Source organism: Marmota flaviventris, chromosome 1 (assembly GCF_047511675.1).
Source record: "Marmota flaviventris isolate mMarFla1 chromosome 1, mMarFla1.hap1, whole genome shotgun sequence".
Lineage (NCBI taxonomy): Eukaryota > Metazoa > Chordata > Mammalia > Rodentia > Sciuridae > Marmota > Marmota flaviventris.
In genome coordinates this window covers 96,907,150-96,934,646 of record NC_092498.1, presented here as the reverse complement: position 1 = coordinate 96,934,646, position 27,497 = coordinate 96,907,150, and the positions used below count along the sequence as shown (strand labels likewise).

The following is a 27,497-nucleotide window of genomic DNA, read 5'->3' as shown; positions in this document are numbered from 1 at the left end:
CAACCTAGCAGAGGTTCTCTGTAATGAAGTTTCTTTCTTCCAAGCCCCTTAGTCCTTTCTATATTAATGTACCTGGGTATCCCACATTCTCCCTAGTTTGGTGCCCCTGCTCAGTCTTTCTTCCTTTCTTTTGTGCCTCAAAACATGCAGTGTTACCAATATTGAGAAAGCCTGAAGGAACCAAGTGATTCATAAACTTGAAAGAATACAGGATGATTAAAACAGGGCCAGTCATGCTCCTTTCCTCCATCAAAGGGTGGATGAGGATAATCACAGGCGTTAGGCTATCATAATTGGTAGCTTTATTACAACCTGATAGGATTCTTGCTACACATGTGGGAGATTCTGGAATGTGCTTCCTTATACCTCTGTGTAGTGTAGGAAAGCACTAGATAGATTTATCAGCACAAAACATAGGAGAACAAAGTGTATTTCTGGGATGTGAGGGCTCCTATTGAAATATAAGTACAGAGAGTGCTGACTGCTAGAATGTGGATTTATGGGAAATAAAGCCCTAAAATACTTTCTCCATCGTCAACAACAACAAAAAACCCAAACCTCTTGGAAACAGCTTTTTCTCTCTGTGTACTTAGCTCCCATTGAGCTTAAATTGCTCTCAGTATTGTGATAATGACAATTCAATATTACAGGATGTGGAAGATGAACCAAATAAATTAACCAGCTGCTTTTAAGGGTAGTTCGCTCAATGGCTTACCCCCTAAAATGCTTTGTAGAACATTCATGCTCAGTAGGTCTCTAGGCAGTTTTATGACTACAAGAAAGAAATGGATTTTATTAAATGTCAGTGAAATAGAGGCAGATAGCTTTGTGGTAGTTAATTCAGTGTAGAATGTTTGTAAGAAAAGTAGTTTATCTTTCCTTAAATTACCAAAGGAGAATTTTCCTTGCCATTCTTGCCAGAAAATGTGTTTTTGCTTGAAATTCCCATAGATTAGGATTTAAAAAACAAATGGATAGTGGATCATTTGGTCTTTTTCTCTCATATGTGAAGTTCTGTATTATTTTGTGGAGTAAATATTTCAAATCCTGCATGAAAATGCCAATGGAATGATTCCATAATTATTAGTCTATAATCCTATGTAAAGATTGGAAAATTGGACTTGTGAGTAAAGAATAAAAAGTAGGGTGGAGAGGAAGGGCAGAAATCAATGCTCTAGGGGGCCGGCAGGTGATGTAGAGGAGAGAAGCAGGTTAGGTGCCATAGAGCCAGAAGAAATAATTATGGTGGCAATCCAGAGAACCTTCTGCAGATAGGCACATCATCACTGTCCACACCAGGTCTCTGGCCTGTTTGTGTCCCTGGAATAGAGCTACTAATTACTTAAAACGAATAGGGGAAGATTGACCTTAAAAGCAGTTTTCAGTTTTTTGACAAGTTGTACCACAGTTGTGTCCTATGGCCTTGAACAAAGGGTATATAGACTGACACTAGAGGAGTTGGATGTAGGATCATTATAAGAAAACCCTTTCTGAAAGCAAAGATGTGTTAGTTATATGAATCATTCCCAGGTTCTTTCCTTTAAATTTTTGAGATTAGGGTAGATTCCAGTATGTTCAAAATAGTTTGGGGACATTTACTAACTAAAGATGGACTAGGTAACTAACTGAAGTGTTTGGGATAATTACATAGATTCTCCTAGAGTGAACACATTGTATGTATAGACCAAGATTAAGATGAGTAGACACAGGAAAGCCCAATTAGCATCTAAAATTTATTATGTATATAGAAAAATAGAAAATATAGTTTCTTTTTCCAATGCGTTTATACTTTGTTGGGGAAAGACAAAGAAATAGGAATGGCTCACCAATCTCAGTGAAAAGGTAGTAACATGATACTCACTGTGCTATAATAAAACCAGCATTACCTTAAACATATAGAAACAAGAAATTGGAAAATTATTTGACATCCAAAAGAATTCTCCTAAATGATGACATACTCTAACATATTAAGCTTTTTTACAAATAATTTATTTTTCATCCATTAAAAATGAAGATAAAGTCTTGGAAACATATTACCATTCAAAAGACATCAGAAAATAATATGAATGATGTTTAAACTGTAATGTTAATTAGTTAAAATTTGATCCATTCACAGAAGTTGGTATATTATACCTTTTTTTTTTTTTCTAGACATCTGTCAGTTATATAGAATGGCATTTGCCTGTTTGTACTATAAACTGTCCTTAAAGGAGAAGCTTGTTTGCTTCTGTATTAGAGCAGGGTCCACAAGGTTATTGGAACTGACCCTGTGATGGACTGATTTCAGAATTCTGTCCTTGTTTTCTTCCTGCCCTCTGCTGGAAGTATTCCTTGGAGCTCTGGTGGAGACAAAGGGAAGCCAGGGCCCTGGCAGCCTCAGCCTCTTCCTATACCAGAAGCACTCCAAGTACAGCAGAACTGACTCATTAGAGGAAGTTTGGATTTTGTCTGGAATTGTTTGTTTGGAAGATTTTATGGACAGTTTTTCAAAGTCGGTATAGTTTGTGTAGGTTAATTCTATACATGTTCAGTATGCCTCGAATATTCCTTCTTTCTTAAGTTCCATTGAATTTCTAATATTATTTTCATTTTAATTTTTTCCCTCTATTAACCTGATTTTAGATAAAAAAATGGATTCTCATTCTCATTAATGTATTAACATTGTAAAAATAATTCACATGTTCAGTGAAGAATAATTATAAAATAGAAATAGTGAAAATTTCCTATTACCCATTGCTAGGAGTTGTGACTTTGTGTAATGTATCTTTCATATTTTATCATATTAATCTACATATGGATACATATTCATATTTTACTTAAGGAACATCATAGGCAATACCTTTTTGGAATCTGCATGTCTATTTAATATGCCCTGATGTTTTGTAAGTTAGTGGATATACGCACATGAAATAATTAAGAATGGATGCTTTCTCCTCAGTTGTTCAGCTTTACCACTTTGTATTCAATCACTACCCAGTTGTCAGTGCATTTCTAATCTTTATAGGTAGCTTCTTTACTCACTCTAATAATTTCTTAGCATAAATTCCAAGATGTGGTCATTTTTAAAGTTTTGTGTCCATAATGCCAAAAGATCCGCCAGGAAGAAGTGCTCAGTAGTTTCTCTTCCCCTGCACACACCTTGTGCCCAATCCCTGCCTGTGTCACTTTGATTCGTCTTTGTTATTTCTTTCTTTTCTTTTTCTTTCATTTGTCAATTCTACAATCAATGTGGTACTTTTTTTTTTTTTGGCATGGGGTGGGGAGGGTTGATTGTACTTTTTGGATATTAATTTTATAAAACATCTTATTATCTGTCAGCAAATTCACCCCTACCACCAAATTGCTTAATTAAAAAAAAAAAAAATCTCCTGTTGTTCTCATATATTTTGTTTTTTCAAATGAATTTTTAGCACTTTCAAAATTTCTAGAAATAATTCCTTTGAAATTTTTGGGAAACTTACATTAAAATGAGAAGTTGACTTAATGAGACTTAAGCTTTTCAGTGAGAATTTTGAGCATTTTATCCAGAAACATAATGGTATTTTTTCCCATTTATTTAGTTCTCTGTTTACATAGCTTATGAAGGGTTTTTGTTTTGTTTCAAGAGGCCAGTGCATGCACATGTGGAAGTTGTGAAGCCACCTTGCTTTTCCATTTTCCATTATTAACTTTCAGATCTATAAACTTTTTGCTGTTTACAAATTTTGATTACATCCCTTGACATTTAGGTTTATATGTGTGTTCTCATACTCAGAGTACTTTGATTATTATTTAATTTTGTTGTTATCTGAGAATAATAATGAGAACCAATTTTTTTAGGCCTTTTCTGTTTTTTTGTGATGTCTTGTTGCTGTGGAGTCAGGAATGGGAGATTTGTTTTATTCTCTGGATAATTCCCATCATTGTCAAATACTGAATCTTTCCATTGATGCCCTTCTTGTGCTAGCATGCCTTTTTTTTTCCCCAGCTGTGCTCCCCAAGTGACCCTGGAGTGCTGGAGTGCTGGTGGGTGGCATGCTTCAACAGAGATTTGCTCAGTGACTGTTCTACCTCCACATTCCCCCTTACACTGAGAAGGGGCGAAAGAGAGGGTTGGGGACATTTGGCATCCCAATATCTAACTGACTGACTACTACTTAGGCAGGCTTTTTCTGGAAATAAAGTTAAATCATGACCTTCACTTGAAATATTATTTTTAGCATATTTTTCAGATGTTTTTTAAAATTTGGTGCGTATTTAATTTTCCCAAATACAGCTGTAATCACTTCTTCTCTTAACACTGTGTTAATCATTTAGGTGAGGATTGGTAAGGGAGAGGAATTTGATATTGGGCTCTGCCAGGTTTTTCTCCTGGTCATTCGGCTGACCCTTTCTTTTAACAGATGATTAGTGACTGCTGGTTGTGTCCACCCCTTTCTTATAATTACCTCCATGCTATCTATGCTGTAGATGAAAGATAGACGATATGTTCTTATTAGTTCCTCATGTTTAAAATAACTCTTATTAGTTGCTGACTGTTAGTAGAGTGTGATTTTCTCTTTAGTGGGAACTTTATCCTTAGCCTTTTCCCTCATTTCTTGAATTTCAAACCTATCTTCTGACAAAATATTAAACCATTCATCATCCTTCTGCATTGGTTGGATGTAGTGGACTTTCTGACTCTTAATCTGCATCATGGCACAAGAAGAGGTTGAATCACAGACAGATGACATACCCAGTTAAGGGGTCTCTTAACTAGGTTCTTAACTAGGTCACAGGGTGGTATTTTAGTGATGGTGGTATTTTAGTGAATTACTAAAACTGTATATTCAGTAGTGATGATTTTTTCCCCCAGTACTGGGGATTGAACCCATTGCTATGCTAGGCAAGTACTCTTCCACTGTGCTATACCCCCAACCCTGTAGCTATGATTTTTTAATTAGAACTTGAGAATGGAGAGGTTGAGATGGGTTAGAGGATCTTTGAACATGTATAGGATATATCTCATGGGAAGGAGGACTGAAGAACTTCAGTAAAATTGCTGCTTCCCATTACCACTGTGGAAGTTGTGAAGCCACCTTGCTTTTCCATGGATAATAGAGAACTTCAGGCGTTTATAGCATGTTAAAGTGGCTGTACTCAGCTTGTAAAGAGGGCTTCTAATTAAAAGCAAAAAATTTTTTGTGCCTCTTATGTCTATAGGAACCTAACTATTGAGAAAGATACACAAATACAAATAGAATGTGAATTTATTCTTTGACTTATTGTGTCCACCTGTGCTGTTGTGGAGTGAGGAAGGATTCAGAATACACTGAGGTGAACTGAAATTGCCTCTAATAGTAGGAATTCTAAAAACTTTTGGAATCTATTATCAGCTTTTAAGGGATCTACATGTATTTCAGGATTACATGCGTTGAGTATATTGTATAATTATCTTAAAGAATTTAAATTGGATATATCAAGAAAAATGTTTTTTGTGTCCTTAATATAATGCATGAATTACTAAAACTATATATTCAGTAGTAGAAGTTTTTGACGAGTTGTATGTTGTACTAAAATTTTTCCACAGATTCTTTTTTCAGTTACAGATTTTTTTCCCTTTAAAATAAAGGCTCTTGCTACTGAACTTTTTAAAGAAGCTTAATCCTAAAGCAAATTTCCCTTATTTCATAACATGAATTACTGATTAAAAGTAATTGTCAAATTATTTATCTTGGGAAAAACATAAGACTGCCCCTATTTCTACAGTTTAATTTGTGACAATCTTATTTTCAGTGAAAAACTAAGATTTTGATTTCCCAATTTACAAAATGAATTAGTTCTTTAGCCATTACTTGAAGAACTTTCAGGGATACAAATCTTTTGATTAGATGTGCATTATTTTCCATGAACCTTGATATTTTGGTGCCATCTTGTGGTTTGGCTCTGTAGTAACAGGAACACTAAATCTGTTTTAAAACAATGTCCTAGACAGTGTAAGATGTGTGGGAAATGCTTTCCAAAATGGAAATCATCTACTGTAATTCTACATAAAAATAAAAATTAAAAATAAATCCATAGAGTGTTGGTTATTTGGTAACATTATGGACAAGAATAGTAAGTAAGGTCTCTATTATATTATTCTCCATTTCTGAAAGTCTGTGTTTATGCTGTGTGCCCTAGTTGCTGCTCTTTGAACGGTCCTGGATGAACAGATGGAAGTCTTCGGTTCTGCATGAAGGGGAAGGGAACATACGGAGTGTGAAATGGAGAGGCCATCTGATTGCTTGGGCCAATAATATGGTAAGCACAGTCTCTACCTTCCTAAGCATCTTCCTTGTTTGGTGGCAGAAGAGTGGCCAAATCGATAGGACTGTGACAAAGGGAGATGCCACTTGCTCCAGTGATCATTTGTAAAAGATAACAAATGGTAAGTGATATCTTACCTGGGAAGTTAAAGAAATTAGATTGCTTTTGGCTTTTATAATATAGTAATTCCCAACATATTCTGGACTCTATTTTAGGATAAGAAACCTGAGGCATGGAGAGTAACCAAGAAAATGAAAAGCCATCTTAATAATTGAAGGGTTGCATTGGGAATGTGGTCTTGAAAATACCATTTGCCTATTGGCCGAGGGCAAGAAACACTTGATATGAAACAAGAGCAGAATATTGCTGATTTCTATTTTACTCCCAATATAATCATAAGCAGAAATCTAGGGCTGCTTTTAAGAAAGGATCATAATATTTGGTGCTGCAAAATTTACTTGATATGAATTGGGTCTAGTACAAAGTTTTAAGAGTAGACTTTTTCTCATCTGGCATGTCTTTTGAAATTTTAAGTTATCTTTTGAGTAGTCAGTTCCATTCCGCTTAATGGTGGAAATCTCCTCAGAATCCACCTTGTTACTCAGGATTTTTTTTCTTTAGGGTCACAAGAAAGGGAAGCAAACCTATGGTCTCTTGGCTCACTTGTAGTGAGCTGCTTACTGAGATTTGCGTTTGAGAACTTTGAAATGTCAAGTGTAGTTTTCTTTATATAGATGGTTTTTCAGAATTAAAATCTTTCCAAAAACCAAACTTCATTTTTTATTGGAACAATACACTTAGAAATGTTACTTGTCTGTCATTTTGAAAATGTAGTTGTTGGTATCTAAACATTTCCCCATTATTTTAGGTTAGAATCACCCATGCCACCCACTAGTAAAACAAAATTCCTTTGCCCAATAAGAAGGATGAAGGTATTTTTATAGGATTTGTGTGGAGAAGGAACATTTTCTTTTCTTTTTATGTGTGTGTGTGTTTTAATTTATTTATTTTGTTCTAATTTGTTATACATGATAACAGAATACATTTCAATTTATAGTACATATGTAAAGCACAATTTTTCATGTCTCTGGTTGTACATAGAGCAGAGTCACACCATTTTTGTCTTCATACATGTACTTGGGATAATGATGTCCATCTTGTTCCACTGTCTTTCCTACCCCCGGGAACATTTTCTTTACATGGCTTCTAACTTTGCTCTGCAAACACTGTCAATACTTTGCAGCACTAGTTATTGGTGGTATGTAGCTGGGCCTGTTCATAGATTTTCCTTCTCCCAAGTAGAGAATTCCTAAAGCCATTTCCTTTTCCAGGGTGTGAAGATTTTTGACATTACCTCAAAACAAAGAATCACCAATGTGCCCCGGGATGATATAAGTCTTCGCCCAGATATGTATCCCTGCAGCCTCTGCTGGAAGGACAATGTGACACTGATTATTGGCTGGGGAACTTCTGTCAAGGTGATTTTGCTTGTCCTTATAATAAGTCCATAATGTTAGAGATCCATTGAGGTGGTCTAAAAGAATATGAGTTCATAAATTGCCTCCTGAAACACAAATATTTTTGCCTGAATATTATTGTGATGTGTTAACAATTTAAGACTGAACTTATTTTATGTGTATAGATTTTATGAGATATCCTGTCTTTTCTCTACCATGCAAAACAGTTTGTAAACTTTTCCTTTCTCAGGCTGTTGCTGCCTTATTTTATCCTTTTTAAAAATTTCCCACAACCCAGTTGGCTATAGCTATTTATAGACCATTTGATTGGCATCTTCATTTGTGTTGGTGGTGGAAAGAGAAGGTTAAAACTACATCTTCCAACTTACTTGCTAATAATTTTGTGGAGTAGAAGCCCATACTTATTATCAGTAATAAGATTTGGGAATATTTTCTAGTGTATAATTATCTGATCCTATGAGGCTCAGTAAATGTAATTTAGTTGTTCTACAAAATGGAGCTCAAATGAATTCACATTTATTTCAGGTTAGAATCTGAAATAAATTCTGTTACAGTAGATACTTCAAAGCCAAAAGTTGTTTCCTTTTGAAAATATATTAAATAATTTAATCAAAATAACTAAAAATTAGCTGAAAATGGTATGAGGGAGTATCCCAACACTAATCTAATGAACAAGCTCAGTCTTTGGAGTCAGAGAGACATTGGGATTAATTCCATCTTTTCCATTTGCTTTCTTCTGTATGATTCTAAGCCTGCCATTTTCTGCAAAATGGCAGAAAAATAATTCCCAATTTACAAATTTTGGGAGAAAAAAATGAAATAATAACTGTAAAGAGCTTGGCATAGAAACTGACTTACTGCAGTTTCTTAGCTGCTATTATTGTTAGTCCATAAAATTCTAGAGGAGTCATGAAAGAGACATAGCTATTTAAAATTTATTCTCCTCTGGAAATGTAAAGCATAAAAATTACTAACGCAATTATTATTATTATTACCAAACTCAGCACTGTTATACTTGAGATGAGGTCCTCCTGGCCCTTACATTGATAGGATTGAGGTTTTCTTTTTCTTCTTCTTTTTAGATTGAACATCAAGTAATTGTTTTAATGTGTTTTGTGAACACAAACTGGTTCATATTCAGGATAGCAGGAAAGAAACTGCCTAGTAACCTAAGATTTAAAAACAAACAAACAAACAAAAAATGTGGTTCTCTCTCTCTATCCCACATGTGTAGTTCCCAGTCCAGTAAACATACTCTTGGTATTTTAACCATTCCTTAAATGGACAGTGTGGGGACTTTTTCCTTTGTTTTATAGTTGTAATTTTCTTAAAAGGAAAGACCAGGAAATTTAGCCTATAGGGGCATGTTACAAGTTCACTGATTTTTTCTGTAAATGCTTTCTCTGTTAGGCTGAAGAGTGGCCCCCAAAGAGAGAGGTCCTAATCCCTGAAACCTGTAAATGTTTGTTTACATGGCAAAAGATGCACTTCACTTAAGGATCATGAAATTGGGAAATTACCCTGAATTATGTATTTAGACCCTAAATGCAATCCTGTGTGTTGCAGTGGGAGGGAGAAACTACTGTTGATGAGGCAGGGCAGTGCTGCCACAGAGGTAGAAGTAGAGTAGTGATAAGGACACCGAAGCCAGCAGGACTTGGAGGAGGCCAAGAGCAATTTCTCCCCTAGAGCTTTCTGAGGAAATGTTTCCCTGCACCTGATTTCAGCCCAGTGAAGCTGATTTCAGACATCTAGCCTACAGAACTATAAGAGAATATATTTCTGTTGTTTCAAACCACCAGGTCTCTATCAACCATAGGAAAGAAATACATTTTCACTGTGCCTAAATTAAGATCCATAAAATTTACATCCAATACTTTAATTTCTTGGAGATTCTTTTTCTTTAGACTCATTCAGCTGTTCAGAATCTAGGTGAGTTCTGAAAGAAGAAAAGGTGAAGACTTGGTCTTTCTTCAGAGAACAATTAACATTTGCCTGGTGTGTACCAGGGTTTTATCCCCAGCACCACTATATAAATAAATAGTAAGATTTTTCCAACGAACATTTACCAAGTGCCTGAAATATTCCGAGTGATGTTCTAATGTTGCAGAAACAAGAAAGACAAATGAATAAATTTCTTCCCTTGGAAAATTTATGCTCTAATGAGAATAGATGAGCAAAATTAAACAAGCATGTTGTTGATAGTAAATTACCAAGAAGAGCATTTAAAAAGGGTAATGGTGAAGGGATGGGCGTAGGTACTCTGTAATATAGGTGGTCCCGTGGTGGCCTCTCTAATAACTAACATGTCATTTGGTGAGAGATCTGGGAAGGGGTAGCCCTGTGGGGGTACTGGGTTGGGAGTGGGGAAATCGTTGAGGTAAGGGAATGATTGGGCTGTTTTTGAGGCACAGCAGGAAAACTGTTGTCAGAGTAGAGCAGGTGTGGAGGAGAGGGTAGAGGATAAAGATAGTAGAGAGAAATATGTGGGACTTGGAGGGTGGAGGAGCAGATCATGTTGTAGTTCATGGGCCTTTGGGAAGTCTTTGGCCTTTAATTTGAGTGAGGAGGGAAGCCAGTACAGAGTTTTGAGCAATGATATTAGTTAAATGACCTTACTTGTATTTTAGAAGGACCACTAGTTGCCGTGTAGAGCTAAAAGCAGAGGGACACTGAAAGAGGGAGACCAGGCAGGAGGCTACTGCAGCATCACTCAGTAAAATGTTTTCTCAGATCAACATAATGGAGCTGGTGAGAAAGATGGGCTTTTGGACATATTTTGAGAGTAGACCCTATAGTATTTGTTAATTATTAGATATGGGGTATAAGTAAAAGAGAAAAAAAGTCAATGGTCACCTAAGAAAATAAAAGATGAAGTTTCTAACCTTTACTGAGATGAAAAAGACTGCTGATCAGGCATGTTTCAATGGAAAAAGGCAGAAGTTGTTTTGGAATGAGCACTTTGAGATGCCTGTTATCCACTCATGCAGAGAAGTGGAGGAGACAGTTGGATAAAGATTAGTATTCCTGGGTGAGAGTCCACCTATCAATGCAGAGTACTCTTAAAATTATTGATCTACTCTATGTAGGACATGAACTTAGGGTAGAATTTAAAAAATTTTTTTTTGTTGTAGAAGGGCACATAATATTTTTGTTTATTAGTTTATTTTTTATGTGGTGCTGAGGATTAAACCAGTGCTTCACACATGCTAGGCAAGCACTCTGCCACTGAACTACAGCCCCAGCCCTTACGGTAGCATTTATCTACAGAATCCCAATACTTGCTGCTTTCTACCTATGAAATAGGTGCTGGAATAAAATCTCAGACTACAGAACTGATAAGAGATGGGAGTAGAGCAATGGCCCACCCACCAATTGTGCCATATGTCCTGTCTGCAGAGAGATTGTGGCATGGCCAGAGGGATACATTCAGGCCTTCCTGTTAGTTCCAACTGTAGCCAGATGGTCTTGGATCACCCTCACAGTGTCAGTGTTCTTGTCTCTAGACATGGTAATGTTGCTTTTCAGGGTTACTCGAGAGTTGAAAGAGGCCCATTGACTTCCTGGGTTTGGTCAACATCCCTCAAATCTCCCCACTTCTCATCTTTCTAGGAAGTCTTCATGGCTTTGATTTTATACATTCCCTTAATTCTGTGTTAAACGGTGCAGGTAGAATAATCTGTCCAGAATACAGAGCAGATAATTTCACTCTCCTCTATAAGTCACTTATAGAGGAGTTACTGATCTTTAACATGGTTTCCAAGTTTTTGTATGGTCCAAGCTCTGTATTTCTCTCCAGCCTCAACTCTCCCTTTGCTTGCCCTGTCTGATTGATTTCCTAGCTGATGGCTCCAGGTTATGACATTGTTTTGTAAATTTGTCCTATCTTTCCTGCTTCACCTCCGTGTCACAAATTCCAGGAAGTGTTCCTGCCCTGCCAATGCATGCTTCTGCTTTCCAATCATACTTTGGCAAAATTACCTTCACCACTGCTCGGTAATCTCAAGAAAATAACCCTAACTTAGCACTGGTGCCTAGTAGTTGCTCAAAAAGTACTAATATTACTATTATATTTGCCTTATTATTGTGAACCATCTGAGACACTTCTGTATGTACTTTTTTTCAGCACATTAAAATAGTTATTTGGCATTGTGGAGTGTGCCTGTTAGACCTTTTAGTAGTTTTCTTAGTGAGTGTGGAAAAAAGCTCAGAAGTCTACCAAAAAGAGAAGGAATTGGGGAAAATTGGGGAAGTGGTCAGAAAATTATAGGAAATAGACAGAAGACAGATGTCAAAAAGCAATCAAGGGAAAAGAGAGCCAATGATTTCTAAATGGGGTCTTAGACTTCCAAAGCCATAGGTTTTGTCCTATGAGGGAAAGTGAGTTTTCGTAGGTACAGAGTTACTGCAGTATTTCTGGATAGCAATTTAGACATGTTTATTAAACTAAACAGGAAAAAAAAAAAACAAAAACTAAAGTGTGTGTACTCATTAATCTGTTGGTTCAGCATCTAGGAATTTATTTCCTAAGGAAACATATATGTTCAAGTATGTTGATTGCACTTTCACTTATAACGATAGATATAAAATCTAATGGCCAAAAAGGAGATCGACCACATAAATTATAGTACATTCTTAAAATAAAATGCTATAAATCACATTAAAGAATTGTGTTGTGGAAGAATATTTAAATAATACATTAAATTATTTGTAGTAAATGTCTAAGTTAGTAAAAGTAGCTTCCATAAAAAATAAGTTTGTTAATGATGATATTTTGGGCTGGGATATGAAATAATGCTTGTTTTCCTCTTTGAGTTTTTCTCTAATTTAGAATATTCCTTAGTGTAGCTCTACTTTAGGGGAGCAGCTATAAAAGATCACTATCTGAAAGATAAAAGAAAAACATATCATCACTGAAAAAAATTGTTTAGGATTAGTACTTGACTTCAGGTTCAGTCTTAACTGAATAGCAGAACTTATATAAATTTTTCTTGTTTCTTGTTATAAATTTGAATATATTCACTTCAGAAAGCAAAACAAGTATAAAAGGTCCACAGTCTTATCAACCTAAAACAGATATCATCAACATTCATATGTGTTATCTGTTGTATTCAGGAGAGATAAAAATTGAGATATAGATTGAGATATACTGTAATTTTACACATATATGAGTTTTTGTTTACCCACAAACACACACACATACATATAAACTGTATAGATATAATTTAACATGAATTTTGGCAAACTTTCTATAAATACCTGGTAGTAAAAGTTGAGATTGCAGGCCACATACTGTTGCTGCTGCTCCTTCCTTTCTTTTTTCCTTCCCTTTCTCCCCAACATCTCCCTCCCCATCTTTGTTGCTCCTTTTGTAAACTGTGAAAACCTATCTTACAGGCCATAACAAAACAGGCTTGGGACTTGGGCATGATTACCAATCCCTGATTTAGATTATGTAGTAACTGATTATAACGTACTTGAGATAAGAAGAGTATGTGCCACTTTTGCAAAGTATTATTTAACAACAGTGAAGTGAGTTACAAATGTTATGAGAAATACAAGATATAATGTGAATATTGGTCAGATTAGCCATGGAGCATTTTACTCCCCCCATGACTTTATTTGGTATGGTCATAGGCCACTTAGCAACAGGGATGTGTTCTGAGAGATGCATCACAGGCAATTTCATCATTGTGTGAACATAATAGAGTACTGAACAGACTAGGATGGCCATGATACCACTAGGCAATATAATATTATGGGACCACCATGGTATATGTATTGCTTTAGACCAAAATGTCATTATGTAGTACATGACTATAGTTTTTAAGTAGACTTTCAGAGGATGCATCATTAGAAAAATATTAAAACTATCTTAAAGGGCTAGGATTGTAGCTTAGTGATAGAGTGCTTGCCTAGCATGTGTGAGGCACTGGGTTTGAGTCTCAGCACCACATATAAATAAATAAAATAAAGGGGAAAAATATCTTAAAGTTTTCTCTCTTCCTTTGCCCTTGAATCAGACTTTATTAAAGAATAATGTTGGAGAATATAAGTAATGGTTGCTATATGTCATTCAAATTATTTTTTCTTATTTAAGTCATAAGATAGATTGCGCTTCATCTTCAGGGATACATGGTTAATTTAACACAAGTATATATTGAATAAAATATTGTGAAGAATTTTCCATCAAATGAATAGAATTCATTGTGAGGTTTTGTTTTTTTTCCCTCCCCAGATATGCTCAGTGAAGGAACGGCATGCCAGTGAAATGAGGGATTTGCCAAGTCGATATGTTGAAATAGGTATGGTTCACTCAGTGTCTGCTATGAGTGTAAATGTTCAAAAGAATGTCTGTTTTATTAAGTGGAAACCTAAAGCCATGTTCCTCATCAGGACACATTTCTGGGTGATTTGATGAAATACATCAGAAGCTTTTAGGTTTTGCAACTTTACTATGGAAACCCTTTTTTAAGAAACTATTCTTTTTTTTCACACAATAATTTTGTAAATTGCCTTTGAAGTCAAAGAACCATGGCTTTGGGTTCTGGTTTTGTTGCATACCACCTGGATTTGAGACAATTATCTGCCTTCTTCAGTATTTTTGTCTATAAAATTTGGAAGAGAATCTTTCTCATGAGTTAGTTGCAAGAAGTACAAGAATTCATTCATTCATTCATTCATTTCCCTAGTACAGTACTGATACCTCATCCTGCCAATTTGAACCTTCTAAATACTTGATTTTATCATCATTGGTCTAGCTTAGACTGCCATAGTCTGGACTGCCATTTACCTGGACTTCTGCAGCAGCCTCTTAACTCCTTCCACTATGAATGACTCTAACTTATTCCACTGCAGTCAGAACTTGTATTGGATCACATCATCATCCTTCAGTTCCTTCCTGTTCCTTTTAGAATAAAGAGAAACTCGTCATTAGCACCTGACTGTCACCTCGTTGCAAGAGTACAGGGGTCTGTGGTGGCTGTGTCTGCCTCTCTAGCTGCAGACATTCTCCTGAGTCTTTATGCTGTTGTCAAACTGACTTTCTTCTACCTACCTCTTCTTCCATCTATAATGTTCTTCCTGCTTCTTTTCACCTTAGTAGTTCCAAATTATTCCTCAGCTCATGTGTTGTAGAGAAAGTCCACTAGATCTCCCTAATGAAGCCAAGTCCTCCTTTGGGAGCATGTATAACACTGGCTACCGCCCTTTGCCTTATAGTTGTAGTGATCTCTTGATAAATTTAATGCATTTCTGTGTCTTCCACCAGACTGTCGCCTCATTCATTACAAGCATGCACTGGTCTGCATTTGCTCTCTTTATATCAAGGGCCTGGAACAGTGCTTGGCACATAGTAGGATGAAATGAATTGGTGACTCTAGGAAACAACTCTTGAAGAAAAGTGTGCTAAGGATGATCTGCCATTATTTTTATTTTTATAATTCTTAGGAGAAAAAAGTTTCGCCATATTATAAGTCAGCTATAAAATTAATTTGCCCATTTGGATGGTGGATGGGGAATATAAATTTGATGGGTCATTATAACAAGGCAAAACTGTCATAAATCATTTACTCCACATTACCCACATGACAAATGTGAGTAGGATTTACTTCTGGGCTGTTTTGTACTTGAAGTCAGAAGTTGGTGGTTGAGTTTTAACCATTTTTTTTTTTTTTTTTTATCTTAGAATATACATAGTTTAGGTTGCTAAGAGTATGGACAAATAGGTGTCTGCAGAACATAACAGTACTGAGAAAAGTTGAGAAACAAGATAATAGAGAAGACAGGTAACTAGAAGATAAAGGTAATTGTTTCAGGATCTCTCACTCTTCTTTCCTGTCAGGGGGGAAAAAACAACAACAACAGAACTCTGAAAATCTCAGTGCACAGTGTCCTTAGAGATAATATTTGAATATTTTAAATAGAGACAAGTATTAAATTAACAAATCTGAGAATTTTTAAGAATGTAAAAATTTCCAGGAAAGTATAAAAATGTAGCGATTGTCATCTTCTCTCCTTAGTTGATATTTATTGCTCTCATTCTAGGTAGGGATGTTGTACTGTGTGCATTACCTGTATTCATTCATTCTCACCACAACCCTTTGAAGTTACTCAGTATGCTTCTCATTCTGTAGATTGAGAAATTGACCGTCAGAGATGTAAATACCTTGTTTAAGATCTTACACCTGTGGTAATAAAATGGATAGAATCCAACTCTGCAGAACCACCAGAAGGCTTCCAGGTAGACAAGGCAGTGTGGTGAATATATGATCTTGGTAGGATTCCTTAATCTCCCTGAGCCATACTTTCCCACTGTGATAGGCAGATGATAATACCTACCTCTCAGGGTAGTTGTGAGAATTAAGACATAACACAAGTAATGTGCCTCGCATGGTGCTTGGCAGTAGTAAATGCTCACTAAATCATGCATGTTATTATCACTTGCACATGTCCATCCAAACACGTGACCGCTAAGTTTCCTCTGTGGTGGCTTTATTAATCCAGAGCCCTGGGATCACATTACTGAAGGGTAGTGGATCTGTACTGTAATTTATGTGAAATAGTCTGTGTGGGTACTAACAGTATCACATTACTGACATTTCACTATTATGGTTAGTGGTTAAGTACCATTTTTTCCCCTCATAAGAGCAAACCCTTAAGAATGTAAACCATTTCCACAGCAGGAAGCAAAGTGGTGTGGATAAGAGTCCTTGAGTAGGACAAAGGAAAGGAGAAATATTAGGAGGTCAGGATTACAATGTACTTTAGCCCTGAACAGTGTGAGCCACTGTTCTTTAATAAATGAGGTGAAGTGGCACTGAGATTAAAGAACTATCTGTGGCTACACATTTCTTAGAAGCCAGATGTTTCTAACTCTTCCTTACAAGTTAGAATCAGAAAAACAACACGAAAGTTATTCCTGCCAACAGGATATTGATATACTCTTGTAAACGAAAAATAAAGATAAAGAGTCGGCCAGTCACCATGAAGACAGTCTCTGTACATAGAGATTTTGGATGTTATTTTTTGTTCCAGAATGTATTGCTAAAATTACAGTGTGGTCCATGCCTATTGTTTTAATCTCACTTGACTCTCTTTATTCCCACAAGACTCCCTAACCCTCTGATACTTTTCACCAAAGTTTCCCATGGTCTTTGTGGAATGGGAATTGGAGAGCTGATACATTTTTAGTTAATGAAGCCAATGTTTGCCATTTTCTGGAAGTTGCTGCCAAAGTCTGAGAATTTTCATGCAAGGAATTAATTATTGACTTTCTAGTCTTTATTTCATATAGAATCTTGTTTAAAAAAATAACTGAGATAAACCAACTACACAGGACTCTATAGAATGACAGAGAAACCGGGAGGAACAAAAAGGTGATAAAAGAAGGTACCATCTCTTGATGTTAATTAAGTAGGGTCAGTACCTTTAATTGGTCATATACTATGATATTAACAGTTTAGTACATCACACTGTTTTCAGCCTCTCAATTTATTGGGAATGTGATGATCTGGAAGATGAATATCTGTTTGCTTGGTGCAGGAGAGCTGTGAGATCATTCTTTCATACATCTATGTATTCTCTTTCATCTATCTGTTATCATTTTGACTTTGACATACAACACAGCTGTGATAGTTTTCTTGTGCACATATGTGACATTGTTTTCCCATAATTGCTACTAAGTCTCAGTAGCAATTATGACAGTCACTGGTATCATCCAACGTGTTTTTATTTAAGGAGCTAGCGACATGTGGTTTTGTGTTCTGCTGTAGTTCAGCTTAACTATTTAGTAGATGAAATAATCATATCAACTTAAGAGTTGTCATTTAATTGACAGTAGTGTGCTGAATATTGATTAGAAAATATAGAATGAAATTGTAAACTAAACTTGCTTTAAGTGGTTTGTGACCTGAGTACTGCTGGCTTCTGTCTGATTTGAATGTTTTGTTATTTTGTCCATTAGCCATACTCTTCAATTTCACTTTCTTGTACCAGGTCTTCTCGGTGACTTGCTGTCACGCATCGTAAAGTCGCTTTTACTTTAATATATTTGCTTCATAGCACCGCCCTGAAGCTGTTGAAATGTTGTGATTTCCAAATGTATTTTCATTGATCACTAGTCAGGTTGACAAAGCGTCTAAACTTATTGAAAATAAGTTCTGAGAGCATTATTTCCAGTTGATTATGAAATACTATTGTCTGTTAACTAAGAGGTTAGAATTTTAGGGTGACATGGCACTATCATAAAGAGCTTATCAGTGAATATAAAACAATGGAAAGAACCTGTTCCTATTTATAAATTGCTTGACATACTTCCTTTTTGTTTCTTTAAGAATCATAAATAACAAGATCTGTAGGATATCACATTATTTAACTCCAATGAGGAATCCAAATCCTTCTGGGTCACATTTAGCTATTGGGCATTTGGGGATGAGCAAAGGGATAACAAGTGTTTAAAACCAGCAACACAAGTTCTGTTCTGCAGCGCTTTTACCCTCATAGTAGCATGATGGATTCAAGAAAAGGGCAGGTGGCACCCTGACAACATTGTGCTGAATCACCAGAGAGTTGTCAAGCCCTTAACTTCTAGTTTTGGTAACCCCCAGTACACTTTTAATCTGAGTGTCTGTCTCAGTGTTTTTACCTATGTGTTGTAGTGTGACTTGTTTAAGACCTAAACTTACTGCTTCTGCTGCCTTCTATTTCAGAGACATATTGGTGAAGATACTTAACTTCTCTGAGCTCCAGCTGTTCTAAAATAAAGATGATGTTGTTATGGTGAAAAGAGATATTGAATGTAAAACACTTAGCATACTGCCTCTCAGCATAGTCATATTCATTAAGTGGAAGCATTAAATTAATGTTGCTATTATTTAGTTACTCAGTGAGAAAGAAGAAGAGTGGTTTCCTTTAGAAATCAGAAGACTCAATTATTGTGTATCAAAAAACTAACTGCAAGAAAATTTTGGGAAAAATATAAGGGTTTACTGAATTATTGAGAACAGATCAATATATTTCATAATTGCATTTCTCAGTAAAATATATGAATCTATAGATGACAGAAATACAGTAATAATTCAAAATATTGCTTTAAAATCATGTTTTTTAGGTCATATACACAGATAGTAAAATCACCTAGTTCTGAATTATTTGGAGAAAGATCTTATTATTTAAGTAAAATTGTGTGTGTGTGTGTGTGTGTGTGTGTGTGTGTATGTTTAAGTGAGATGAAGAGGTTGTTTTTCTTATGTTATATAGACTGTTCTTATAGTCATGATTATTGCCACTATTTCCATCCTCATACATACTTCTCTCTAACCTAAATTTTTCTGCTTTTTACTGTTTCTTGTTTTATATCTATTTCCATTTTTTGATACGGCAGGCAGTACCTTAATTATTTTTTAAATGATAGATGCACAAGCTCCCTTAAGTCAGGGCCAAGGTCTTAGTCTCTGGGTATTTCTAGAAGAGTCTTATGCACAGCTAGTACTTGGTCAAGTTGTTGATAACCCTCAGAGATCTCAGACCCATGGCACAAGAAAGTTCTTTCTTATTAATTCTTATTTCAATCACATGGTGCTCATTCTGAGTATGTGCCATTGATGGCCCAACTTTGCTTACGTGTTATGGCTCTAACCCTAACCCCATTTCCCTGGGTAATATAAAGTTGATATAAAACACTGATCTTGGGAAGATGATACAGTGTCAGCATTATTTTTCAATCTGCCTGAGTCCTCACATAAAAATGGAACAAGTAGATCACAAAACAACACACAGACCACATTTACAACAAAACAAGGTAGCCCCAAGAACCCCAAGACACAAATAGATAAGGAAAAAACACTAGTGGTAGCCTGGTGCCTTGCTATGGTCATAGCCTCTGTGTGACACAGAGTAGAGGGGAATAGGGGTTCTCTGGCAGACTGAGGCCAGGAGAACTTCAAAGTAGTCAGTCAGTGTTCACCAGAAAGGACAGTAGGCTACCCCGAGAGCATCAGCAGTGGGTGTGGGGATCACTCCTATGTGTGAAGGGCCAGATTCCAGCTTCCCTTATGCACTTCACAGTTGAGCAGCCAGGGTTTCCTGACAGATACAGGATATCTGAGGAGCACAGCAGGGAGGGAGCCTGTCAGTGCAAGACAGGGACATTAGAAACAAACAAAAGAACTAGGGGATCTCAGAAAGTAAGTGACCAGATTTTTTTTTTTTTTAAGCACCAAATTATCATAGCAGAAGAGGGAGCTCTACAAGGTTAGAATATCTTTCCCAGTCCCTATCTCCTAAGAGTTCAGTGACAATGACTTTACCTCATAATGAACACTAGGAAAATACTGAGATTAAATCCCTACTAAAGTTTAAGAAAAATAAGGAGATCAGTGGTGTCCTTCATAATGAATGCACATCTGAAAGACATAACCATAACACAGATTGCAACTGAATATAAAAGCAAATAGAACCAAAAAGTTATGCTGAGAGAGGGGCAGAGAGGGAAAAGAAGGAATTAAAAAAAAAGAAGACAGTATTTATCTGGTAAAGAACAATCTGTTCTTTACCAGATAAACACTTTTATCTGTCTGTTTATCTGACAGCAAGATATATTCTAGTAAAATCACTGGACTTAAAGAAGGAAAAAATTGGGAGGCCTTCTAGACCTATAGTCACCAGTATGGTAGCCACTAACCACTTGTGATGAGACTTTGTAATGTTGCTCTGTAGTGGTGGCAGATTGATGTGTACCATGTACCAGATTCCAGATTTTTTAGCATGAAAATAAAAAAGTAAAAGACCTCATTAATGATTTTTTATGTTGTTACATATTGAAATAATAATTTGGATATATTGCATTAAAGAAAATACATCATTAAAATTTCACCTCTTTCATGAAGGAACTTTGGTTTGTGTAGAGGGGAGTCAGGGAAGGGGTGGGGTCATGGGGATGGGAAAAACAATAGAAAGAGACAGACATTATTACCCTATATAATGTATGATTACATTAATGGAGTAACTCTGAACCCTGTTCAGCCAGAGGAATGAGAAGTTGTGCTCCATTTGTATACTATATGTCAAAACGCATTCTACTATAAAATAAATTAATTAAAAATTTTTTAGCTCTTTCAAAGCTTTTGCTCCTTATTGTGGCTCATAGAAAATTTTACAAATTAGATATGCAACTGTGCTTTTGACTTGCATTGTGTATCTGTTGGGCAGCAATGATCAAGAATTCCAGCCTCCCTTCTGTATCAGTCCTACCAGCAAAATTGCATTCATTATCCTTACTGTGGATCTAGAAAACTTTGCTGAATAGAATTTTCATGTGAACAGCCCTTTTGAAACTCACCCTCTCTTAATCTACTTTGGATCTCTATGTAAAGGTCTTGTATTACTTCTTCTAGCATGTCTAGGAATGCTTTATCCTCCTGAATAAACCAGAGTGCAGAAGCCCTTTCATCTCCATCAGGATAAGGAAGGCTTTTGCTGCCTTAATGCCTACCATTGCTGATGTTCATCAGCACACTGTTGTGTGAACACAGCATATTCCCTGCCTTGGCCTGGAATCATTCTCTCACTTTCTTGATCTCCTTGATCTGAAGGATAGCTTCTGTTTTGTGGTTTTCTCTGGGAACTTCATTTTTCTTTCTTCCTCCTCTATCTTTTGCTTTCTTTCAGTTTTGTGTTTTGCAAACCAATCAGAATTTGTTTTTATTTTCTTTGTGATTTATCTTCTCCAGATAATCTACTTAAAGATGAGTTTCTAGAGCATTAAACCTGTCAGCCATCTGTATTCAAATTGGGTTTATTTTAGGGGGAAAAGATTTTTTTATTAAAATTATTAAACTCATTATTACATGAAATGTAGTAGGATTTCAGGAGAAATAAGTAATTTGAAATTTCCATTGGCCCACTTTGAAATATAAAGCCCATAATGATTTGGGGATATTTTACAAAATCAGTTCATAAACTTTTACATATCTTTAGAAGAATAAATATTATCATTCAGTATTTCATTCTCTAAAAATTGGGAAAACTATTCCTTATATTTCTATATTCATTCTGATAACACTGTGTCCAGGCAGCCCTTCTTGGATTCAGTGTTAATATGAAAAATAAATTGTATCATGTTAGATCTAAAAACATTCATGTTCATTGAATTAGTTACGAAAAAGCAAGACCCCAGCATCCTTTCTGTAATGTTTTGTTTTAGGCAGAATTGCTACAGACATTTTCATAAATCAGCAACTCAAATTAGGAATGAGTTCTTTTTTAACATGATATCATTACTGGTGGGTATTAATGGAGAGGAATTGCTGAGTGATAAAGTGGGAGAGTACTCGCAACTAAGAGAAATAGCCATTTAGAACTCTTATTTTGTGAATAATAGTATTTCTGTAACAATTTTTTCTTTAAGATGATGATTTTGATACTAATAAGTTATTTTAACAAAAAGAATGTTTTAGTTTCAGTTTTATCTGTATATGGATAACTTGCCCAGTGTCTCTGGAAATCTCATCAATATTTTTGTGTACCATATCTTTTCTTTATAAGTAACTTTGTGTTAGTTTGTAATTTGCCCCTTGATGTAGTCTCTGTCTAAATTATTATTCTCAATTACTAAAGTCTGATAAATTAAGTACTTATCAAATACACATTTATTACAATATCCAGTTGAGACTGTGTGTCTTTATAATCTTTCCTCATTTTCTTTAAGCACCCATTGGATTTTCTGTCATGTTCTTAATTAGAGAACTGGAAATTTTCTCTCTTATTCATGTAAGCTATTATACACAGACTATTGTATGCAGATCGTGAGGAGGAGGAGGAGGGCTTTGGATAAGATCATTTTCTAGCTTCTCTCTTCTGTATTTTAAGGCTCATTCATAAAAAACTCAGACATCTATATATATTTGGTTACCTTTAGGATAAACTCTGACATTGCCTATTAGTGAGGCTAGGCAGCCTATTTGGCATCTCAGATGAGGAGAATAACTCATTCACGCACTGCTTCTTTTGCGTTTAAGGGGATTTTTTTTGGGGGGTGTCTCTGGCAAATGAGCACAGAAAAGCCTCCCTGTGACGTCATCAGTATGGCTTCTGTGGCTTGAATTTGTTCTTTACCAGAGTTGCTGGTAAAGGTATGCATAGCATTTCAAACATGAAATGTGATTTAGTGGAACAACTCAGGTCCATTTTTTGCCAACGTGGAGTGTTCGCTACCAAAAACTCTTGTCAGTTGTCCGTATAGCTCAAGAGAAGGTGAAACTGCCACGTTTTCAATCACACTGTCCTGTATGGCCCCATACTGTTCAGTACTGTCTGTACATTTCAATTCGCACCTCTCCGTTCCCCACCTGTATGCACAGTAGGATGAGAGTCTCTAGATTGTCCAGCCTGAATACACTGGAAGTATTTGTCTCTGCCCTGTGGTTGAGGTGGAGGTAGCTGTCTCACACGCTCTTTACAGCTGAATAAGGAGAAACTGTAAAGACTGGCAAAAGGAGAAGAGGAAGAAGAAAAATTCAGTAGCCCCTGTTCTTTCTGTATTATGGATTTTATTTCTGCTCTCATTTTTTTTATCTTATAGAAAGGGAAATTTATATCCACAGAAGTTAAAATGACTTGTCCAAGTTCAATTTAGTGGAAGTTATAACCCAGATTTCCCAATTCGACATTCAATATTGTTTCCAGCATGATGCACTGAGTTCCCTTATTTGCGAAAAAAGAGTAATTTCATGACAGACATTTGCTAGATCTGCAGCTAATACCCACAACTGTGAAGAAGATCTGAATCGAGAAACTCTTTGAAAATGAGATGCGCCTGCATGAGAGTTTATTCCCAAATGAATCCTTAAGTGATTCATTTAATGATTCCTGGAAGACTCTTCCAGTCCCACTACTCTGTCAGCTCTTACCCTTTAAGAAGCCACCTCAAAACTTCACTTGTTAAAACAACAATCATTTGTATTTTATACAGCAAGCATTTATCATTAGAATCATATTTTGGTAATGTTTGTACTCTATCCATGGAACTCTTTTCAAATCTTTGGGATCCAAAGTTATTAAATTCACATACTTCTTAAGCAAAGTAATATTTTTTCTAAATTTTAAGTAGTCTATTTTCAGGAAGGAAAAAGAAGCTTATTATTTTTCTTTCACCTCTATTTCACTTGAAAAATAATAATGTTTGATCATAATGCAGTATTTGCATACTTTCTTTAACTTGAAGTTCTTTTAATAATGCAAAAAAAGAGTGTTTTATAATCACAAACAGCAGCCCTTGTGATATTTGTACCTCTATAAAGCCCCAGTTGTCAAAAACTTAAAATTAGGCATATGAAAAAATTAGTGTTGTTATTAATAATAGTTTACATTGAGTTTTATGAGTTTCATATTGTCTTCAAGTGATTTAACTGTGTCATTTTTAAACTGCCTGGGCACATGTAACTCTTGACCATTCATGGTGCTATTATTCTTGGGTGCATTTTTAAAAATTTTTTTTTTTTTTCTGTCGTAGTTGGACACATTACCTTTATTCATTTATTTTTATGTGGTGCTGAGGATCGAACTCTGCACCTCGCATGTGCTAGGCGAGTGCTCTACTGCTGAGCCACAACCCCAGCTCCTTGGGTGCATTTTTGTTGCTGATAGAAATTTCAAGTTTAAGTTCTTACATAGCCATCTAGTACTGATGATTGTGAAGCATTTTCAGTGCTCAGTGGTGAAAGTATGTTTAATTATGCCCCTTCATGTTAGCTTTTTTAAAAAATTGGCACATAGTATTATACATATTTATGGAGCACACTGTGATAATTTGCTACTTGTATACAGTGTGCAATGAACAAATTAAGGTAATTAGCATTTGCATCGCCTTAAACATTTATCATTTCTTTTTAAAATAAATCTGGCTGGTAGTTGATATGTCATTGTGTGTTGATTTTTGCTCCTTTTAATGGTGAATCTCTTGTTCACAGTGTCTCAATTTGAAACTGAATTCCACATCAGTGGACTCGCTCCTCTCTGTGATCAGCTTGTTGTACTTTCCTACGTAAAAGAGGTTTCAGAAAAAACGGTAATTATTTTCTCCACAATTTCAAAGGGATGTGGGGGTTCATTTTTAGCATTATACCCAGATCAGGTTGCCTGTCAGAGGAGTCTTCTATAAGCTGAGTAGAACTTTCTTGATCTATAAGACTAGCAGAGATTATGCTGTAGACCCTAACATATTTACCTGAAGAAGGTCCACTCATTGCCTGCCTTTGTTCTTTTTTTCTGAGCAAAGAAAAGAGTCATTTCCCCCCTCTTTTTCATCAGTCTCTTGGTATTTTAGTCGAAAGGAATGAAGTATCCCTCTTGCGGAAAGGCGAAGAAACTAAGCTGACACTGTGCATTAGCAGAAATGACAGCAATGAAGTTGATCGGCTACAACAACAGGGGTCCCTGTGGTCAGAGGGAGTTATGGAAAGGGCAGTTCATTATTTCCTGTGGTCCAGACATATTTGTTTACTTCCCAGTGGCCTGGTGAATCTGAGTAGTTTGAGTGTTGTAACTTTGAGTTACCAATTATGGATTGTTGTAACTTTCAGTTACCAATGCAAATGATAGTATAGTGAAATGTGTGGCTAATAGAAAGCAGTAGATAGTCTAAATTTCATTGTAATGATGTTAGAATGAAGCTTACATCTGGGATCCAGTGGAGGGGCCGGAACACCCAGTTCTCCCTTTGAAGCCCAGGCCAGCACCATTCCCAGCTTGTTGTTATTGTTAGAGTCTAGGGGTCCTACCTAGAAGGGAATGGGAAGGCTTCAAGGCATAAACAAGGAGAGTTTATTGTAAAGGATTTTCTTTTGGATGCTGTATATAAAAGAAATTGCAATTGATTCTCTACCCCTTTAGAGTAAGTAGGCAAGTGGACCTTCCTTGTTTGTGTCCTCCTCCTTTTCTTCTTAAATGGCAAGGAATAAAATGGGGGAGGAAAACCCTGGGAGCCCTTGTTTTGAAGTGGTAACTGCACTTGAGCTTTTCTCTGAGCGAGCACTTGCATTAGGAAGCCATCACTATAGTAACTGAAGCTCTGGGTGCCCATGTTGCTAGGCAATGGAATGCTGTAGACTTAAGTGAGCACTCAGACCTTCTAAAATCAATAGGGGTGGCTTCCAGCCCTATTGCAGGACATCAGTTTATTATTATTTTATTTATTTATTTTTTGAAAATAAAGAAAAGCAGTCGCTCCTGAGGGAGTAAATTCAGTGCTTTTTGATGAGGAATGTGGGGAGGATTGAGATTGTGATTGAAAGAAATAAGGAAAGAAGCAGTAAAATGAAAAAGGAATGCCTAATAAACAACTGACCAAAAGAAAGAAAGAAAGAAAAGAAGCCTTTGTTAATAAAAGAGTATTGAAAATAAATAAATCCAAAGAAAGGCCAACCTTACAGAATAAATTAGAAAATGGAATTTATTTCAGAGGAAGAAGGAAGGGTCTTGGAGATGACTTAAAACATTTGTGTCAGTATACACAGAGACTCACTTTATTGAACATCAAAGTGTGCCTAAATCCTTAAATAAATTATTAAGGCAAAAGGAATAAAGAGGTCATCTTTAGGCCATCTTCTACCTTCCCCCCAGCTTTTCTTTTTTTCCATATTGAACAATGTTTAATTATATTTAATAAAATTTATTTTCAGTATTTTTCCCAAAACATTTCCCATATGATGCCTATGATATAGTTTATTCACATAATTGCATTCAGTGGCACTTGCTCCTTAATATTGCCCTATTTTATGCATATTAATCCTCTGCATACGTATATGTGGTTTCTTTCCATTATTAGCATGTTTGATAGTCATATATTATCCTGTCTGATTGACATACCTTAATTTATTAAGCGGTTCCCTAACATTTGGTTTTTCTTTCATTAGTTAGTAAAGCACAAATGTGGTAAGTATTGGCTAAGCACTGGAAGTCAGAGATCAACAAAGCCAAATTCCTGACCTTGGTGAGCTAGATAAGCAGGCTGGTTAGCCAGGGAGCAAGAGTTGTAAAATGACATGAGTCACATTACTGGTACTTTTCTTACACATAGAAAGGCACTTTTGGTATTGTCTGGTGAGGTGGTTTAATGTGTTTTTTTGTTGTTGAAATATTTTTTCTACTTTGCTATTCTAATGTTGACATCTTTTATCATTTTTATAGAAGTCAATTTTTTATGGTTTTTATTAGTGCACTATGGTTATACATAACAGCTGGATTCATTGTGACATATTTACACATACACATAACATGATTCGATCAGTCTTATTCCTCAGTACCTCCCTATTCCCTCCCTTCCTTGCTACCCCTAGCCCTTTTCCTCAACTGGTCTCTCTTTTATTATTATTTTTAAAAGAGTACTTTTATGTGTGTGTGTGTGTGTGTGTGAGAGAGAGAGAGAGAGAGAGAGAGAGAGAGAGAGAGACTCATTGTGATTTGTTAATTACATGGACTTAGCATAATTTGATCAATTTCATTCCTTAGTACTCCCTCTGTCATTCCTTAGTACTTCCCTCCCTGTCAGTCCCCTTGGTCTGCTCTGTTAATCTCCCTTCTATTTTTGTGAAATCCCCTTTTTTATTCCTTATTTTTCCTCTCCAGCTTCCATATTATAAGAGAAAACATTCAACCCATGACTTTCTGAATCTGGTTTATATGACATTCAGTTTTTTAAATATGCAAATCTTTTCATTTTCTTTGATTATTTCTGTTTTAAATTTATCTGATAAA

At 35.9% G+C, this 27,497-nt stretch overlaps 1 protein-coding gene across 2 annotated transcripts in view; it reads left to right on the top strand.

Annotated features, from left to right (window-relative positions):
- Positions 1-27,497, top strand: part of Vps41 (VPS41 subunit of HOPS complex) — a 159,178-nt gene that overhangs the window by 89,836 nt on the left and 41,845 nt on the right. For both annotated transcript variants that reach the window (XM_027939644.2, XM_071614102.1), the window contains 4 exons: positions 6,142-6,261; positions 7,599-7,745; positions 13,984-14,050; positions 24,713-24,810. In XM_027939644.2, the coding sequence (XP_027795445.1) occupies positions 6,142-6,261; positions 7,599-7,745; positions 13,984-14,050; positions 24,713-24,810 (432 nt within the window). The remainder of the gene's footprint in view (positions 1-6,141; positions 6,262-7,598; positions 7,746-13,983; positions 14,051-24,712; positions 24,811-27,497) is intronic.